Source organism: Oncorhynchus nerka, linkage group LG10 (genome assembly GCF_034236695.1).
Source record: "Oncorhynchus nerka isolate Pitt River linkage group LG10, Oner_Uvic_2.0, whole genome shotgun sequence".
Taxonomy (NCBI): domain Eukaryota; kingdom Metazoa; phylum Chordata; class Actinopteri; order Salmoniformes; family Salmonidae; genus Oncorhynchus; species Oncorhynchus nerka.
Window position 1 is genome coordinate 62,540,417 of NC_088405.1, and position 18,949 is coordinate 62,559,365.

Sequence of the window (18,949 nt, forward strand, 5' to 3'; positions counted from 1 at the left end):
TTTTTTTATTTAATCCATTTTAGAATAAGGCTGTAACGTAACAAAATGTGGAAAAGGGGAAGGGGTCTGAATGTATATGGTGGGTCAGTGCCATGTGGGCATAGTGGATAGATGACTGATGTAGCATGGTCATCAGATACGGTACAACATCAAACAGTTTTTATATGTGGTAGAGTAAATCCATGTAAAATGTCAATTGAAAGTTCTCACTGAAGGGTTCAACAATCTGTACTACAACAACCTCCATTTCATACGATTGATCCGATATGATGGTGCCAGTGCCACACTCTTGAATACGCCCTGTCAGCCTGTCTCACTGCCCAACTATTTCTGTCATTGTGCAGGGAGGGTTGGTACAGAATGTGGAGCTGGGTCATCATCCTACACCACTACATGCCCTCTGACCCCCACCAACTGACCTAGTAAAGACTGGGGGCTGATGGTGGAAGTTTGCTGTAAGCTCAAATGTGATACGGGCTGTGGGTACCTGGGGAGAGCTGGCGGCTGGGTAGCCAGCAGATTCCGACCCCACCGTCAGCTTGTTTACACTGAGCTGCATTGTGGTGTGAACACAATCATGTGCAACTCAATAACGTGACTTGGCAGAAAGAAACCCATATTCCACAGGCTACGTGTTTGATACAGCCTTGTGCATCTGAAAACAGGAACATTGTCTGGTATGTCTGGGAACCTGGCTGGGTAGTCAGCAGATTCTTACCCCACCATCAGCTCGTTTACACACCAGTGACCTCTAACCTAGTCTATGCTGCAGACATCCCTTCAAGCTCTCTCTCACTCTGAGACAGTTTTCAACAAATTGATTACACTTTATTTTTCTATTTTGTGTTGTGCTCATGCAAAGGTGTTAGTTGTCTTCATGTGTGAGAGCTTTGCTGGGGGGGCAGTGGCTTGAAACTTGATCCCAGATGTTTCCATGAAGCCCTAACTCACCCCTCTTAGTAAACAACTTACAGCATATTAGGTACATGTCACAAGGTGGAAAAATGACCAGGTTCTTAGGATCTGGGTTGAGCAGTTGAGTGACGTAGAGACAAAGGATCAGTTTCAAAAACATTTATTTTAGGGCATGGTTCTTTCCATAACTTAAGAATCTTCTGCTGCTCCATTACATTGTATCAATAAATTGCTTTAAAAACTATGCAGGATTAAAACACAAAAACATAACAGAGGAAAATACACAAGCCCAGGAGGCAGGTTGTCCATGGTCTATTAACTTCCATTGTCCTACAACCTAAACCATCTCACACATAGCCCAGCAAACAGTAACCTGCCAGACCTCTGGACTGCATCACTTCCCATGGGCAGCCACCTAAAACACAGAAAAAAACAGGGTTTAAATACATGCTACCTGTAAAATCAATCAGTCCATTATCCAATCAAATCGCTCATTTAGTCAATAAGGCAACTTGTCAAACCTGTGAGGCTATGACACAAGGTGACAGTGCTCAAGGTTTGTAAAGTATTTGAACTGATAATATCTTACTTTGCAGTTTGCATATATAGACCATAGGTCATGTTCTGATCTCTTATGTCCATAGAGGGAGCAGGTGTACATGTGTATCATACTATCTGAGAAATGAATTGCAGTCAAAGGAGGCCTCACACAAAACACCACCCTCACACAAACGTCCAGTCACACGGCAGGTTTCGTCAGGTCAGTGGGCTTTACTAACCTCTTAAGGATGTACTGACCGATATATTTATAGTGATGCAGGAATGATCTATTTCACCAGCCTGAGCCAGAGTACATAGTAGACTGAGGGAGGAGGGGAACGAGACATCTGGTAGCTGTGTGAGGCAGCCATGTCTGGAATCAGTTTCAGTTTTATAAGAGAAGAGAAGTGGGGGCAGGGCAGGCTTGTGAGCGAGAGGGTAGGGTGGCTGTTTACCAGAGTGTGTGCGTAAAGGTCATAGGATGTGTCAAGGAAACTGGTTCCAGCCAGAGAGAGAGAAGACATGCAGGTGGCATCAGAAGTCTCTCCTCCCCTGTAGTAACGTGTCACAGTGTACCCAAACTAAAGTACATGCCTGTGATTCCTGTGGTCGTGCCTTGTGGAGCTTGAACAAAGGCAGAGCTATGGTGTAGTGGTGTGTTCCAGTGCTATTGGGTGGCAGTTGAGTTTGTTAGTAGCTAGGTTTCCATCCAATTGGCAACAGATTTTCAAGAGAATATTAACAAATCTGCATAACTCAAATTTGCGAATTTTCCCACCAGAGATGTGTTTCCATCAAATTGACTTATTGTGCGATGGCATAGTGTACATAAAAATAGCTTTCGCTATATACCGAATAAAAAACACAAGTTAAATGGGTGTCCGTCGTATTTTCAACTCTAACTATGTTTTTTTCACTAAATGTTTTGCATTATACAGTGCCTTCAGAAAGTATTCACACCCCTTGACTTTTTCCAGATTTGTTGTGTTACAGCCTGAATTTAAAATATATTAAATTGAGATTTTGTGTCACTGGGCTACACACAATATCCCATAATGTCAAAATGGATTTGTTTTTTGAAATGTTTACAAATTTGTTAAAAACGAAACGCTGAAATGTCTTGAGTCAATAAGTATTCAACCCCTTTGTTATGGTAAGCCTAAATAAGTTCAGGAGTAAACCTTTGCTTAACAAGTCACATAATATATTGCATGGACTCACTCTGTGTGCAATAATAGTGTTGAAAATGATTTTTGAATGACTACCTCATCTCTGTACCCCACACATACAATTACTGTGTCTGTAAGGTCCCCAAGTTGAGCAGTGAATTTCAAACACAGATTCAACCACAAATACTCACTCTAACTTAAAAGATAAGGCCAAATATAAACTGGAGTTGCTAACCAAGACAGCATTTAATGTTCCTGAGTGGCCTAGTTACAGTTTGACTTAAATCAGTTCGAAATGCTATGGCAAGACTAGAAATGGCTGTCGAGCAGTGATCAACAAACAACTTGACAGACCTTGAAGAATTTAAAAAAGAATCATGTGCAAATATTGTACAATCCAAGTGTGTAACGCTCTTAGAAACTTACCCAGAAAGACTTACAACTGTAATCACTGCCAAAGGTGATTCTAACATGTATTGACTTAGGGGTGTGAATACTTATGTACATTTGATATTTCTGTATTTAATTTTCAATTAATTTTCTCAAATTAAATTTGCTCAAATGTTTTCACTTTGTCATTATGGGTTATTGTATGTAGATGGGTAAGATGTAAAAAAAAATCCATTCTCAAAATGTGGAATAAGTCAATGGGTATGAATACTTTCTGAAGGCTCTGTATAAGGTTCATTTGAGTAAAGTCAACCCAGACAGTGAAGGGCTGTCCCAGGCCAGCACGATGCTTGACCTTTCTTTGGGACTCAAATAGAAGTGCAAATGGATGTTACATAAGGCTTTGCCATTTACTCATCATACTGCGTGAAATATTTTATCTGTGTATGGACTGTTTCTAAATATAAAATCAGCTGGCTAGAAAAAACATTTTCTGCTCAGTGTGCGTGTGCATGCATGTGTGGGAGAGAGGAAAAATAAATATTAAAAGTTAAACTAAAGTCAGCATTAAGAGTTAAGTGATGGAGCAGAAAAGGAGGCTGGAGTGCAGAGTATGTGGAAGGAAGCAGGGATGGGCGAAAATTCCAAAATACAGATACAAAATACCATAAAGATCAATGTATCAAAATAAATGTAATTAAATCCACTTCACAACACAACATTGCATTATAACGGTGGCAAACGATCCCCTTAAACTGTTAGGGCCTACTTAAAGCTGTCCCAACACCAGAGCTTTCTTTCCATCACTACACTTGGTTATCAGCGGAGCCTTGTCTGGCAGTGAAACAGTTCATTCAGCCTCATTTACTGCCTTTTTATAAAACATAGCTGATATGGTTCCGACCTTGAATATGTGGACACCTATAAGTACCTAGGTGTCTGGCTAGACTGCAAACTCTCCTTCCAGACCCATATCAAACATCTCCAATCGAAAATCAAATCAAGAGTCGGCTTTCTATTCCGCAACAAAGCATCCTTCACTCACGCTGCCAAGCTTACCCTAGTAAAACTGACTATCCTACCGATCCTCGACTTCGGCGATGTCATCTACAACATTACATTTACATTTAAGTCATTTAGCAGACGCTCTTATCCAGAGCGACTTACAAATTGGTGCATTCACCTTATGACATCCAGTGGAACAGTAGTGCATCTAAATCTTTTAAGGGGGGTGAGAGGGATTACTTTATCCTATCCTAGGTATTCCTTAAAGAGGTGGGGTTTCAGGTGTCTCCGGAAGGTGGTGATTGACTCCGCTGTCCTGGCGTCGTGAGGGAGTTTGTTCCACCATTGGGGGGCCAGAGCAGCGAACAGTTTTGACTGGGCTGAGCGGGAACTGTACTTCCTCAGTGGTAGGGAGGCAAGCAGGCCAGAGGTGGATGAACGCAGTGCCCTTGTTTGGGTGTAGGGCCTGATCAGAGCCTGGAGGTACTGAGGTGCCGTTCCCCTCACAGCTCCGTAGGCAAGCACCATGGTCTTGTAGCGGATGCGAGCATCAACTGGAAGCCAGTGGAGAGAGCGGAGGAGCGGGGTGACGTGAGAGAACTTGGGAAGGTTGAACACCAGACGGGCTGCGGCGTTCTGGATGAGTTGTAGGGGTTTAATGGCACAGGCAGGGAGCCCAGCCAACAGCGAGTTGCAGTAATCCAGACGGGAGATGACGAGTGCCTGGATTAGGACCTGCGCCGCTTCCTGTGTGAGGCAGGGTCGTACTCTGCGGATGTTGTAGAGCATGAACCTACAGGAACGGGCCACCGCCTTGATGTTAGTTAAGAACGACAGGGTGTTGTCCAGGATCACGCCAAGGTTCTTAGCGCTCTGGGAGGAGGACACAATGGAGTTGTCAACCGTGATGGCGAGATCATGGAACGGGCAGTCCTTCCCCGGGAGGAAGAGCAGCTCCGTCTTGCCGAGGTTCAGCTTGAGGTGGTGATCCGTCATCCACACTGATATGTCTGCCAGACATGCAGAGATGCGATTCGCCACCTGATCATCAGAAGGGGGAAAGGAGAAGATTAATTGTGTGTCGTCTGCATAGCAATGATAGGAGAGACCATGTGAGGTTATGACAGAGCCAAGTGACTTGGTGTATAGCGAGAATAGGAGAGGGCCTAGAACAGAGCCCTGGGGGACACCAGTGGTGAGAGCACGTGGTGTGGAGACGGATTCTCGCCACGCCACCTGGTAGGAGCGACCTGTCAGGTAGGACGCAATCCAAGCGTGGGCCGCGCCGGAGATGCCCAACTCGGAGAGGGTGGAGAGGAGGATCTGATGGTTCACAGTATCGAAGGCAGCCGATAGGTCTAGAAGGATGAGAGCAGAGAGAGAGAGTTAGCTTTAGCAGTGCGGAGCGCCTCCGTGATACAGAGAAGAGCAGTCTCAGTTGAATGACTAGTCTTGAAACCTGACTGATTTGGATCAAGAAGGTCATTCTGAAAGAGATAGCGGGAGAGCTGGCCAAGGACGGCACGTTCAAGAGTTTTGGAGAGAAAAGAAAGAAGGGATACTGGTCTGTAGTTGTTGACATCGGAGGGATCGAGTGTAGGTTTTTTCAGAAGGGGTGCAACTCTCGCTCTCTTGAAGACGGAAGGGACGTAGCCAGCGGTCAGGGATGAGTTGATGAGCGAGGTGAGGTAAGGGAGAAGGTCTCCGGAAATGGTCTGGAGAAGAGAGGAGGGGATAGGGTCAAGCGGGCAGGTTGTTGGGCGGCCGGCCGTCACAAGACGCGAGATTTCATCTGGAGAGAGGGGGAGAAAGAGGTCAGAGCACAGGGTAGGGCAGTGTGAGCAGAACCAGCGGTGTCGTTTGACTTAGCAAACGAGGATCGGATGTCGTCGACCTTCTTTTCAAAATGGTTGACGAAGTCATCTGCAGAGAGGGAGGGGGAGAAGGGGAGGAGGATTCAGGAGGGAGGAGAAGGTTGCAAAGAGCTTCCTAGGGTTAGAGGCAGATGCTTGGAATTTAGAGTGGTAGAAAGTGGCTTTAGCAGCAGAGAGAGAAGAGGAAAATGTAGAGAGGAGGGAGTGAAAGGATGTCAGGTCCGCAGGGAGGCGAGTTTTCCTCCATTTCCGCTCGGCTGCCCGGAGCCCTGTTCTGTGAGCTCGCAATGAGTCGTTGAGCCACGGAGCGGGAGGGGAGGACCGAGCCGGCCTGGAGGATAGGGGACATAGAGAATCAAGGGATGCAGAAAGGGAGGAGAGGAGGGTTGAGGAGGCAGAATCAGGAGATAGGTTGGAGAAGGTTTGAGCAGAGGGAAGAGATGATAGGATGGAAGAGGAGAGAGTAGTGGGGGAGAGAGAGCGAAGGTTGGGACGGCGCGATACCATCCGAGTAGGGGCAGTGTGGGAAGTGTTGGATGAGAGCGAGAGGGAGAAGGATACAAGGTAGTGGTCGGAGACTTGGAGGGGAGTTGCAATGAGGTTAGTGGAAGAACAGCATCTAGTAAAGATGAGGTCGAGCGTATTTCCTGCCTTGTGAGTAGGGGGAAGGTGAGAGGGTGAGGTCAAAAGAGGAGAGGAGTGGAAAGAAGGAGGCAGAGAGGAATGAGTCAAAGGTAGACGTGGGGAGGTTAAAGTCGCCCAGAACTGTGAGAGGTGAGCCGTCCTCAGGAAAGGAGCTTATCAAGGCATCAAGCTCATTGATGAACTCTCCGAGGGAACCTGGAGGGCGATAAATGATAAGGATGTTAAGCTTGAAAGGGCTGGTAACTGTGACAGCATGGAATTCAAAGGAGGCGATAGACAGATGGGTAAGGGGAGAAAGAGAGAATGACCACTTGGGAGAGATGAGGATCCCGGTGCCACCACCCCGCTGACCAGAAGCTCTCGGGGTGTGCGAGAACACGTGGGCAGACGAAGAGAGAGCAGTAGGAGTAGCAGTGTTGTCTGTGGTGATCCATGTTTCCGTCAGTGCCAAGAAGTCGAGGGACTGGAGGGAGGCATAGGCTGAGATGAACTCTGCCTTGTTGGCCGCAGATCGGCAGTTCCAGAGGCTACCGGAGACCTGGAACTCCACGTGGGTCGTGCGCGCTGGGACCACCAGATTAGGGTGGCCGCGGCCACGCGGTGTGGAGCGTTTGTATGGTCTGTGCAGAGAGGAGAGAACAGGGATAGACAGACACATAGTTGACAGGCTACACAAGAGGCTACGCTAATGCAAAGGAGATTGGAATGACAAGTGGACTACACGTCTCGAGTGTTCAGAAAGTTAAGCTTACGTAGCAAGAATCTTATTGACTAAAATGATTAAAATGATACAGTACTGCTGAAGTAGGCTAGCTGGCAGAGGCTGCGTTGTTGACTATGTAGGCTAGCTGGCAGTGTCTGCGTTGTTGACACTACACTAATCAAGTTGTTCCGTTGAGTGTAATGGTTTCTACTGTGCTACTGTGCTGCTATTCGGGGCTAGCTGGCTAGCTAGCAGTGTTGATTTACGTTACGTTGCGTTAAAAGAACGACAATAGCTGGCTAGCTAACCTAGGAAATCGCTCAAGACTACACAATTATCTTTGATACAAAGACGGCTATGTAGCTAGCTATGTAGCTAGCTACGATCAAACAAATCAAGCCGTTTTACTGTAATGAAATGAAAAATGTGATACTACCTGTGGAGCGAAGCGAAATGCGACCGGATTGTTGAGTGCGGAAGTTCTGTTACGTTAAGGACGACGAATAGCTGGCTAGCTAACCTTGGTAAATTAAGATAATCACTCTAAAACTACACACTCTAAACTACACAATTATCTTGGATACGAAAACAGCAAAGACAACTATGTAGCTAGCTAACACTACACTAATCAAGTCGTTCAGTTGAGTGAAAGTTGTGCTGCTAATCGGTAGACGGTGGACTAGCTAACGGTAGACGTTAGCTAGCTAGCTAGCTGCAGGGCGGTGTAGACTGCGTTAGGACGACGAAATACGATAATTACGCAATTATCTATGATACAAAGACGGCAATGTAGCTAGCTAAGAAGAAAAATTGCTAAGATTAGACAAATCAAACCGTTGTACTATAATGAAATGTAATGAAATGTACTACTACCTACTACCTGCGGACCGAGTGCAGATGCGACCGGTAAGAGATGTTACTGTTTCTTTCTTTCCCTCTCAGGGCGGGACGTGGTTGGTGGTGGGTGCCTACAAAATTGCTTCCAACACTCTACTCAGCAAACTGGATGCAGTTTATCACAGTGCCATCCGTTTTGTCACTAAAGCACCTTATACTACCCACCACTGCGACTTGTATGCTCTAGTCGGCTGGCCCTCGCTACATATTCGTCGCCAGACCCACTGGCTCCAGGTCATCTACAAGGCCATGCTAGGTAAAGCTCCGCCTTATCTCAGTTCACTGGTCACGATGGCAACACCCATCCGTAGCACGCGCTCCAGCAGGTGTATCTCACTGATCATCCCTAAAGCCAACACCTCATTCGGCCGCCTTTCGTTCCAGTACTCTGCTGCCTGTGACTGGAACGAATTGCAAAAATCGCTGAAGTTGGAGACTTTTATCTCCCTCACCAACTTCAAACATCTGCTATCTGAGCAGCTAACCGATCGCTGCAGCTGTACATAATCTATTGGTAAACAGCCCACCCATTTTCACCTACCTCATCCCCACAGTTTTTATTTATTTACTTTTCTGCTCTTTTGCACACCAATATCTCTACCTGTACATGATCATCTGATCATTTATCACTCCAGTGTTAATCTGCAAAATTGTAATTATTCACCAACCTCCTCATGCCTTTTGCACACAATGTATATAGACTCTCTTTTTTTCTACTGTGTTATTGACTTGTTAATTGTTTACTCCATGTGTAACTCTGTGTTGTCTGTTCACACTGCTATGCTTTATCTTGGCCAGGTCGCAGTTGCAAATGAGAACTTGTTCTCAACTAGCCTACCTGGTTAAATAAAGGTGAAATAAAATAAATAAAATAAATATGGCTGACTTGCTTAAACAAATGTGGTTACTACTGACAATTGAGATGTACAAACTATGGCATAAGGGGACGACGAGCGTATAAGAGACATCCACAATTTCGATTAAGACATAAATGAGCGAGCTAGGATGGATGTAGTTAATATAAGTATAGGTTCAGCACTTTTGAAATGTACAGCAACAGAATTCAGAACATAGGCTATTCTTACAGTATTCTCCCTTTACACCAAGTCAGAAGCGTAGCCTAAATAAAGGGGGTGTATAAGCAGACAATGAAAGCTCTTACAATATTCAATGATTACATTTCTCTTAAACAGGGTATAGGCTACCACCAAGTCAGAACAGTAGGCTATAAACGAGAAAGGGAACAAATGATTAAGGTGAGGCACATGGCAACTAACAGCTTACTAACTGTCACGTCTACTCCCGCTCCCCCTCTCCAGCGTTCGAAGTCGGCGGTTTACTAACCACTCGTCCTGGCAACCATCATTACGCACACCTGGCACCATCATTACTCGCACCTTCACCTCATTATGAGGCACACCAGAAATCCATCACTTCACTGATTACCTCCCCTATATCTGTCACTCCCTTAGTTCCATTCCCCAGGCAGTATTGGTTATGTATTTCATGTTTAGACGCTACTCTTGTTTTGTTTCGGGCCATGTTTCTTGTAATATTAAACGCACCACCTGCAAACGCACCACCAGCACCTGCACATGCTTTACGACTCCCAGCATCTCCGGTACAGAATACTGCCTCAACAAATGGAAGCAGCAGGGATCCATCACTTCACTGATTACCTCCCCTATATCAGTCACTCCCTTAGTTCCATTGCCCAGGCAGTATTAGTTGTGTTTCGTTCCATGTTTCTTGTACTATTAAACTCACCACCTGCTTTTCAACTTCCAGCGTCTCCGTTACAACAACTTACACTTAGTATTACGTTCTTAGCTACAGTATACAGTACATATCTCCCTGGCATATAACATAATTTATGCAGCAGCATAGAAGACATTTTTGGACTCACCATTGTGCTGTGCCCACTTGAACAGGAAGGTGGCGTGACGGTCCTTGTCGACAAATTTTGTCATCAAAGACTGACGTTCTCTGGATTTATGGTGCTTTCAAGACCACTGGGAACTCTGAAAAAGTTTAAATCATGACGTAAGTGATCTTCAGGTCAGAGCTCTAGAAAGAGATCCGAGTTCCCGACTTGGAATTCCGAATTGGATGACCATTCAAAATGTATTTTCCCAGTCGGAGCTAGTTTTTTCCAGAGTTCCCAGTTGTCTTGAACTCAAGTTTCCAGTTGTTTTGAACGGGGCAGAAGTCATGCTGTATTGACAGCATGGCCAAAGTATTCAACCTTTTCTGACCCATGGTGTTGAATGTTTATCCTTTTAAGCTTGAGAAAGAGACCCTTTATCCCAGACTTGGATCACACGCCTACTCCACTGATGGGCAGGCTAGTGATTGCTTTGCAACGCTTGCAGTTAGCCACTGATTCCTTCCAAACCAGTCATTGTTGAATTTGCGATTTCCAACTTGTTGTGTAATGCTTATGGCCTATGAGCACTCTTCGTAAGACAAGGATTGAAAAGGATGTGCCAGTAGATTGTCGATGTGATTCAGGACGACTGCTTGTCTAAGATTTTGAAAGTATGATGTTGACATGATCAGTCCAAGCACAGCTACGGTAGATATAATGTGATTTGACATTGTTTTATCTGTGGCCAATGACCTTGAGCATTCTTGGATGGGCACTTCTAATGTAACTCTATAGCAGCACCCAAAGGGCTTGAATTTTCTAGCTCTCCCCGTATATTTTGCAGTGACAGTGTCCCCATGAGTGATAGAACACCGAGCCAATCACGGCGCAACTAGAGAACATTACCAACCCCTACGCACTGTATTTTCCACTGGCTGCCCCACCACAGAAAACACTGAGCTAGGCTGAAACAATGGCATTTTGAAGCTGCCTTACTCAAAAAAGATGATTTTTATTGTTTTTTTTTCATTGTTTGCAAACTGATATGTGACATGTATTAATGCCAAAATAACATGCAAAACAGGCAAAAAACCTGCCCTGAATGAACCTGCCTTGAATAACGGGTTGCCACTGGTCGGAACTAGAAAACTCAGACATTTCCGACTAGCCAGTGAACGCAGCATAGGACAGAGTAGTGAGAGTTCTGCACTCACTGACTGAAAAAAAAAAAAAAGGAAGAGCAATTTTGGAATCCAGACAAGCCCCTCCGCCTGATTGGCTAGACTCTCACCTATTATACAACCCGTGACCAATAACATGAATGTGCTTAAGATGTAAGCAGGATACTAGGAGGTAATATGTAAATAAATGTTCTGTGTTAAAGAGGTGACAGATGATGTGTCAATGTTATTTCATCATGTGAATAAATTAAGCACACAGCTGTTTAGGAACAAAAATGTTTTTCTAAATAAATAAAAATTCTATAGCCTATTTGACATTAAATGTAGGCCTATTTCAATAGCTCAGTACACAGCTGTTAGATCTGTGTTTGAAAAAAGAAAATGAGGCCTATAATGGTTTGAATAATTTTCAAACCATATTGTTCCTTGTATACTAAATGTAGATATTGTAGGCCTATTATTTTTGGATGTGTTATTTACAAAGGCATACATTAGTGAGACAGCATACATTTTAAGAAATTCACCAAATAGGTTAAATAATTTGGATAAAAACATGGTCTCATGCAGGCTTGAATTCAGCCTAATAACCTGTGAAGAGCATGTTTGAAATGGCCCATTGCATAATGTACAACTTCACAAGTTTAGATGCAGATACAGTAAACAACAGCCCAAGACGCACGACCTGAACTTGTTGTCCTACCATAAACACTTGACTTGAGATAAACATAGCATGTGTGACTCACTACGCAGTTTGACGGTATGCCTGAGCTGCAGCATGTAAAACGAGCCTATAAATTGAGGAGTGCTTTTGTAAAAGTGCAGTACCCTGAAACAGCAAGGCGCAAAACACAACAGGATTAAACAAATTGAGGATTAATTTTTATTTTTGCGGTCATATATTGGATTACATTTTTTTAAACAAAATTCCAAGAGGTAAATATACAGATTAATTGCTTGATATATGACAGAATAAGAGCATTGAATCATTTAACCTACACTTGACTCTATAGCCTGCACTTATAGATGTATTTTTGTGACAATTTGTTTTACAAGTAACTAGGTTATTTTGTTGAGTTAAAATTGTTTTAAATTTAAATAGAAGTAGCAACAGTAGGTCTACTTGATGGTAAAATAAGGAGAAATGGTGCCTATGGTAGGACTAGCAGCAACTGTAATGATGGTAGCATTTTAAGTTGTAATAGAAAAGTTATCATATTTCATGCCAGATAAAGTCATACTTTACCATCATTATAGTCATAATCATAATAATCAATGAAAGTTTGTTGATGTTCACAGGTAGTGGCATGCTGCTTTGCTGTCTCCAGGCAGATTTTATGGACCAAGGCATTTCATCAGGAAAACACCTCCAAACAAGAAATTTACCTGTGAAAGAGACTTGAAGATTCTCCTCATCAATATCGCTCACTGACAGGTACTACATCCCACTGAGAGCTGCACTGTATGAGAAAACCTTGCATGTCCCGCTTAGCAGGGGGAGATGATTGACCGCACCATTCTCTGTATAGCTACAATGCAAGTACACTATGTCAGTTTGGATGAACATACTATGCTAGCAGCAGTAATCTTAAACAGACAAGTCTATGTGCAAATTCATATATGATGGAATGGAATGGTGAAATGCAAGTGGTCACCTGTCCTTCATGAAAATACCTCTGTGTGATGTGATATAGTATCCAATCATTATTTCTGTCCCCTGTCCCCTCTGTTAACCACAGAGTTGATCAGCAGGCTGATCCTTGTTGTTCTACTGTTGAACTGATTGTCTTGAACTCAAGCAACACATCTCCGGGACAGCTATGGTTGCAATAAAACCCACAGACCTGGCGCCAACGACGGCTGTCAAGTTTGTTGGTGCAGGTACAGCAGCCTGCATCGCTGACCTTGTGACCTTCCCCTTGGATACTGCCAAAGTCAGACTACAGGTGAGGGGCGTGGATGGATGAGAGGCAGGCTAGGTGGCCTTGATTAAAACGGAACATTAAATCTGTACAAATCAGTTAAAATGTAGATTGAATGTGAGGGAGCGCAAGCCGTGGTGAACATCCCCCAGTCAGGTGTCAGCAATCCTATCTACTTTGTATTCCAGATTCAAGGGGAGGCTCAGTTGGGGCATGGGGCCCAGGCTGTGAGGTATCGGGGTGTGTTTGGTACCATCACCACCATGGTGCGTACGGAGGGGGCCAGGAGCCTCTACAGCGGGCTGGTGGCAGGGCTCCAGAGGCAGATGAGCTTCGCCTCCGTCCGTATCGGCCTCTATGATTCCATGAAGCAGTTCTACACTCATGGCTCTGACAGTAGGTTTTACAACCCCTATATAACCTAACGTGTGCTGACCTCTATCTTATACACTTAATTTATTGGGGACCCATAACTAACTGTGCACACCTCTCTTCAGGTGCTAGCATCGTTACTCGGCTCATGGCAGGCTGCACCACCGGAGCAATGGCTGTGATGTTTGCTCAGCCCACAGACGTGGTCAAGGTGCGTTTCCAGGCTCAAGTACGTCTGGCTGACGGGGTGAAGAGATACAACGGTACTATGGACGCTTATCGGACCATCGCCCGAGATGAAGGGGTGCGGGGCCTTTGGAAAGGTTGGTAGCAATCTCACAGTCAGGAAGGAAAAATGCCTGTCCTGAAAATATTAGAGCAACTGAGAACAAAAAACGTACTTAAATCTATGTTCCTCTGTTCCAGGCTGCATGCCGAATATAACGCGCAATGCCATTGTGAATTGTTGCGAGCTGGTCACCTACGACATCATCAAGGAACTCATATTGAAGTACGACCTAATGACGGGTAAGGTTACTCTCTAGTTTTGACCAAGAACTGTGTTACATAACATATTAATGTAGCTATGTAATGTCAATGTCATGTATGTTTGATATTTCTCCCCCAGATAACCTTCCATGCCACTTCACGGCTGCGCTCAGTGCAGGGTTATGTACCACCATTGTCGCATCACCAGTAGATGTGGTTAAGACCAGATTCATGAATTCAACGTCAGGCCAGTACAGCAGCGCAATTAACTGTGCCTACACTATGCTGACTAAGGAGGGGCCAACAGCCTTCTACAAGGGGTAAGAGTTTGATCATTAAGGCTTGCTAGAAAACATTTTGAATGACATTATCCTAGATTAGAACGGAAAACTGCTGCATAACATCTGCTAAACTGTGTACGTGACTAATAAACTTTGATTTGAAAACACCTGTCTGCTACGCAGCTATAATAGCATCTCCTTTCCACTCTCTCACAGGTTTGTGCCCTCCTTCCTGCGACTGGGGTCCTGGAACATTGTGATGTTTGTGTCTTATGAGCAGATCAAGAGGACTATGATGAGAACAAAGACTTCCTGGGAGTCACCATTCTGATTTTTTGTTATTTTTCTAATGTTTCTCTGGACTGAGCCTTGCAGGCATGAATGCTTCACCACAGCACAGTGGAAATCACGCCTGTTCTCCCCCATTGTTCCATGAAATGGATTTCTGGAGTGGGCTTCTAACAGTGGTGACATATGTTCATTTTTAAAGCCAGAGAGTCAGATATGTAGGATTCACAGGAGGTATGTGGCACCTTAATTGGGGAGGACAGGCTCCTGGTAATGGCTGGAGCGGAATGGTATCAAATACATCCAACATGGTTTCCATGTGTTTGATGCCCTTCCATTTGCTCCATTCCTGACATTATTATGCTCCGTCCTCCCATCAGCAGCCTCCTGTGGTAGGATTATCCACCACTATACATGTTATGGTGTAAGGCCCAAACGGGGCCCATGTAAAATGGACTGGTAGCAATTGGCCTGTGAAACAATGGCCACTTTTAGATAGTGGAGCGGAGCCATAGACCGTTCCTCTTATTCTCCCTCATTCTTTTTCTTTGACTGTGTAAAGAAATGTTTACAGTTGTGCGCTTATAATGAAGTTGTTTATATTTCTATGTATTATTTGTTTACATGTGGCGTTTTCTCATTAAGATGTGAAAGCTTGGTTTATCGCTGGTCGATATCTCATTATCAGGTCATGAATTATGTATATTCCAATGCAAATGCAATACATTCGGTTGACCTAAAACATAAATAAAGCTGCACTTTTTCCCCCAATTGGGTTGCCTTTTTGGACTTAAAATTACATTCTAAATGGTAGAGAAGTATAGAACTAACCTCACTTACAGCTCTTTATCTAATGGGATCAATCTTCTCTCTGTAAAATACGATTTTGACCCCTGAAAAAAAAAATGGGCGTGTAAGTGGGGCAGAGACTTCACTCGATACACACGTGCTTTCTTTTACAAAATGGAGCATCTTTATACTTTCTTTATCCTTACTTTAGAGTGGCATACACATACAATAGTGTGCTAAGTGAGATTTAAAACTGCAGACCCAAACCATTGACGTTAGTGAACCAAATACCTTCTTCCATAATATTTGAGAGACACGTAACAGCAGAGGAAAGTTATGCCAGAAACAGAGGAAATGCTTAAAGTTCTATTAGCACCAACTGATTCTACATGCATCATGCACTCAATTGTTTTTAATATAATTTCATGTTTTAAAGTAAAACACTTACTGATCCTCTCAAGGAGCTTGGTCATTACAGCCATGCGTTGTTATGTGTCCTTGTTATCAACAAGGCAGCTTGTGTCAGTTGAGGAAGCTGATTGTTTCCCAGTGACGGCCCTTCTCAGCCTGTGATTGCTGATAAAGCCAGAGACTCAATGATGAACCATGTGTGGAGGTGGTGGTAGTCAGGGCTCCAATCCTGTGACTAGACTTAAGGCTAAGTCCAAAGTCAGTAAATCCATATATATTATCTTCAGCTTGATCCGATTTATAAATGTCATTATTTTCATAACACACCCATCTTGTCCAACTTGAGACCAAGTCAAGACCAACACTGGTAGGGGGACATGGGGTCTGAGACAGAGTCAAGACTGAGGCGAGAAAAATGTGAGTCCAATACAAGACCATGACTGTAATGTTGTCAAATCACCACCACAAGAGTTAAAAATGTCCAGTATTTCTGTGTTCATATTGCAGAACAACATATGGATTCTTTAAACATTCAGAATAGTGAATAAATGCTGCTGAGGAACAATAGAGCCACTCTACAAATTATTACTAACCCAGACATAGTGGGGAACAATGGACCTTCTACACCTTCAGAGAGGGGCTAAGGATTTATATAATAATGATTCTAATAATATAATAATCATGATGATTGTACTATTATTTTCAATTATGTTCTGATTTAATCTCTTCAGGTTTTTTTGGAAAGGAAAGGGTTAACACTGAAGAGAAAAAAAGATACAATCCTTTTCTTTGCTGGTCTCTGGGGAGATAAATCTAGCTAGCTAAATCAGCCATTGGTTAGATAAAGCTAGATAAAGGCATCTTCCATTCAACTGGGCAGAGGAATCAACCAATCACATTTTGACTTAATGGGTGGGAACATTTTTACAAAAACCTATGGAAACTTATGCAACAGGTCATTGCATCATAGCGAGCAGTAGTTTTCCCATGGTCTAGCTACCTATCTTTTGTTACTGGCTACTTTGCAGCGGCTGCAGCAGGTGTTATCAAAGAGGATGTTGTTGCTAATTTGTTAGCTTCTCCCATTTCTAGAATAAATTTCAACAAGAAATTCAGTTTCAAATGATCATCATCTGGAGAGTAGAAGTGTGTTTTTTATTTCAGCGAGCTTGCTGTTGTTACCATCTCTTTGAAGATAACTTATCTGTGTGAAACATTGTTGCATTTAAAGTGGAACTGACAGCATTTTAGCAAATTTTAGCAACATTAAATCTTTTTTTGAAAATGTTCATATACCCCCAGGAAGAATATGACACTTTTTAAAAAACATTTTCTGACAAGCGACCACCTAAGATATTTTCACATTTCGTAGATTCTTAGAACGTTTGGGAATTATACTAAGGCATTTCTGAAAATTCTATAGCAAAATAAAGTGGAAAAGCGGCCGTGCATTTGGACAATTAATAGACACTGCAGTAAATAAAACAGAAGAAAAAGATTTGTCTTGTCCGGAGTATACACAGACCGTTGCTCTATAGCCAATCAGAGCTACAGTAGACCTTTATATAAACAAGCAATTTGCCATACGGGCCTGCCATCATTCCCTTTGAACTCGACCGAGTGTTTACAGGCAGTTGCAACAGCGGGACTTTAGATCACTAGAACACATTCGCCAAAAGCCACAAAGTAAACCTGAATGGATTTCTGCAAATATTTAAATGCGACTGGAGTCCTCTTACATTTGGAAACTTTACAGTTCTATTTATCAAACAACCATGAAAAGGTAGTCTCTCTCTCTCTCTCTCTCTCTCTCTCTCTCTCTCTCTCTCTCTCTCTCTCTCAGTTATGCACATCAACAACAACAAGATCAACAACTAATGCATTTTCATCTACATGGCTCTCAAAATTGCACTGATAAACTATGGGAAATTGTAGCCTCCTTATCCTTCTGCAGCTTGCCTGCCAATGCATGGTTTTCCCAACCAAGCACCCAAGCTAACTGGCTAAAGTTGGCTAGCTTGCTAGCTAACTACTTCCAGACACAAATAAGAGGACAACTCACTCCGACCATTTTACCAGCTGTAGCAGAGCTGGTTAGGCTGTTTACATGTTCTCTAGAGTGTTTTTGTTTAAGTTTATTGACACCAGTCATATTCAGCAGGTGTTGCACGTTCGTAAATTCATCAGCTGTTCTGCACTTTGGCACACTCAGACGAGAGTGCTCTGAAATCGGAGTAGAAATCACACCTGCATTTCTAACAATATGAGGGGGAAAAAGTCAGTCACTCACCCACTCCTCCAATGGCATAATATGACATCCTCCTAGCTAGCTAACGTTAGACTCCGTGTTTTTAGCTTACTACATAAATAGATACTTTAGCCTATTTGCCACATTATGACTGACTTGTGATCGTGACATTCCCAGGAACGTTGAGTCAAACAACCTATTTTTAAAACCTCCTATTAAGTTGGTTTTGTAGCATAAACTGGGAATTTAATATTTTTTACTGATATTATGATTGTCTGTTTGTTTCATATCCGCAAAGTAGTTAAAACTTCTTCAGGATTGGTGGGTCCTCTGCGGGACGATTGAGCTAACGTAGGCTAATGCGATTAGCATGAGGTTGTAAGTAACAAGAACATTTCCCAGGAGGTGAACTGAATTGGTCCACTCACACTGACAGCGTCGTGAAGAAGGCGCAGCAGCGCCTCTTCAACCTCAGGAGGCTGAAGAAATTCGGCTTGTCACCAAAAGCACTCACAAACTTCTACAGATGCACAATCGAGAGCATCCTGGTGGGCTGTATCACCGCCTGGTACGGCAACTGCTCCGCCCTCAACCGTAAGGCTCTCCAGAGGGTAGTGAGGTCTGCACAACGCATCACCGGGGGCAAACTACCTGCCCTCCAGGACACCTACACCACCCGATGTTACAGGAAGGCCATAAAGATCATCAAGGACATCAACCATCCGAACCACTGCCTGTTCACCCCGCTATCATCCAGAAGGCGAGGTCAGTACAGGTGCATCAAAGCTGGGACCGAGAGACTGAAAAACAGCTTCTATCTCAAGGCCATCAGACTGTTAAACAGCCACCACTAACATTGAGTGGCTGCTGCCAACACACTGTCATTGACACTGACCCAACTCCAGCCACTTTAATAATGGGAATTGATGGGAAATTATGTAAATATATCACTAGCCACTTTAAACA

The 18,949-nt window shown here is 43.6% G+C and overlaps 1 protein-coding gene and 1 long non-coding RNA gene across 4 annotated transcripts; one reads left to right on the forward strand and one right to left on the reverse strand.

Annotated features, from left to right (window-relative positions):
* Positions 1 to 1,059: 1,059 nt before the first annotated feature.
* LOC115135781 (uncharacterized) lies at positions 1,060 to 15,861 on the reverse strand. Of its 2 annotated transcripts, XR_003864527.2 has the most exons (3): positions 15,773 to 15,861; positions 15,367 to 15,428; positions 1,060 to 1,330 (listed from the first exon to the last, which is right to left on the reverse strand). It is a non-coding gene; the product is annotated as an uncharacterized LOC115135781 (long non-coding RNA). The 2 variants fall into 2 exon arrangements; XR_003864528.2 differs by lacking the exons at positions 15,367 to 15,428; positions 15,773 to 15,861 and adding an exon at positions 1,505 to 1,911.
* LOC115135780 (mitochondrial uncoupling protein 2-like) lies at positions 11,970 to 15,306 on the forward strand. Of its 2 annotated transcripts, none has more exons than XM_029670856.2 (8): positions 11,970 to 12,119; positions 12,483 to 12,618; positions 12,923 to 13,129; positions 13,294 to 13,501; positions 13,603 to 13,800; positions 13,904 to 14,005; positions 14,106 to 14,286; positions 14,464 to 15,306. In XM_029670856.2, exons 3-8 carry the CDS (start codon positions 13,004 to 13,006, stop codon positions 14,576 to 14,578), a joined length of 930 nt encoding a protein of 309 aa, XP_029526716.1. In that variant the 5' UTR covers positions 11,970 to 12,119; positions 12,483 to 12,618; positions 12,923 to 13,003; the 3' UTR covers positions 14,579 to 15,306. The 2 variants fall into 2 exon arrangements, with proteins under 2 accessions (XP_029526716.1, XP_029526717.1); XM_029670857.2 differs by having other exon boundaries at positions 12,512 to 12,618.
* Positions 15,862 to 18,949: the final 3,088 nt, after the last annotated feature.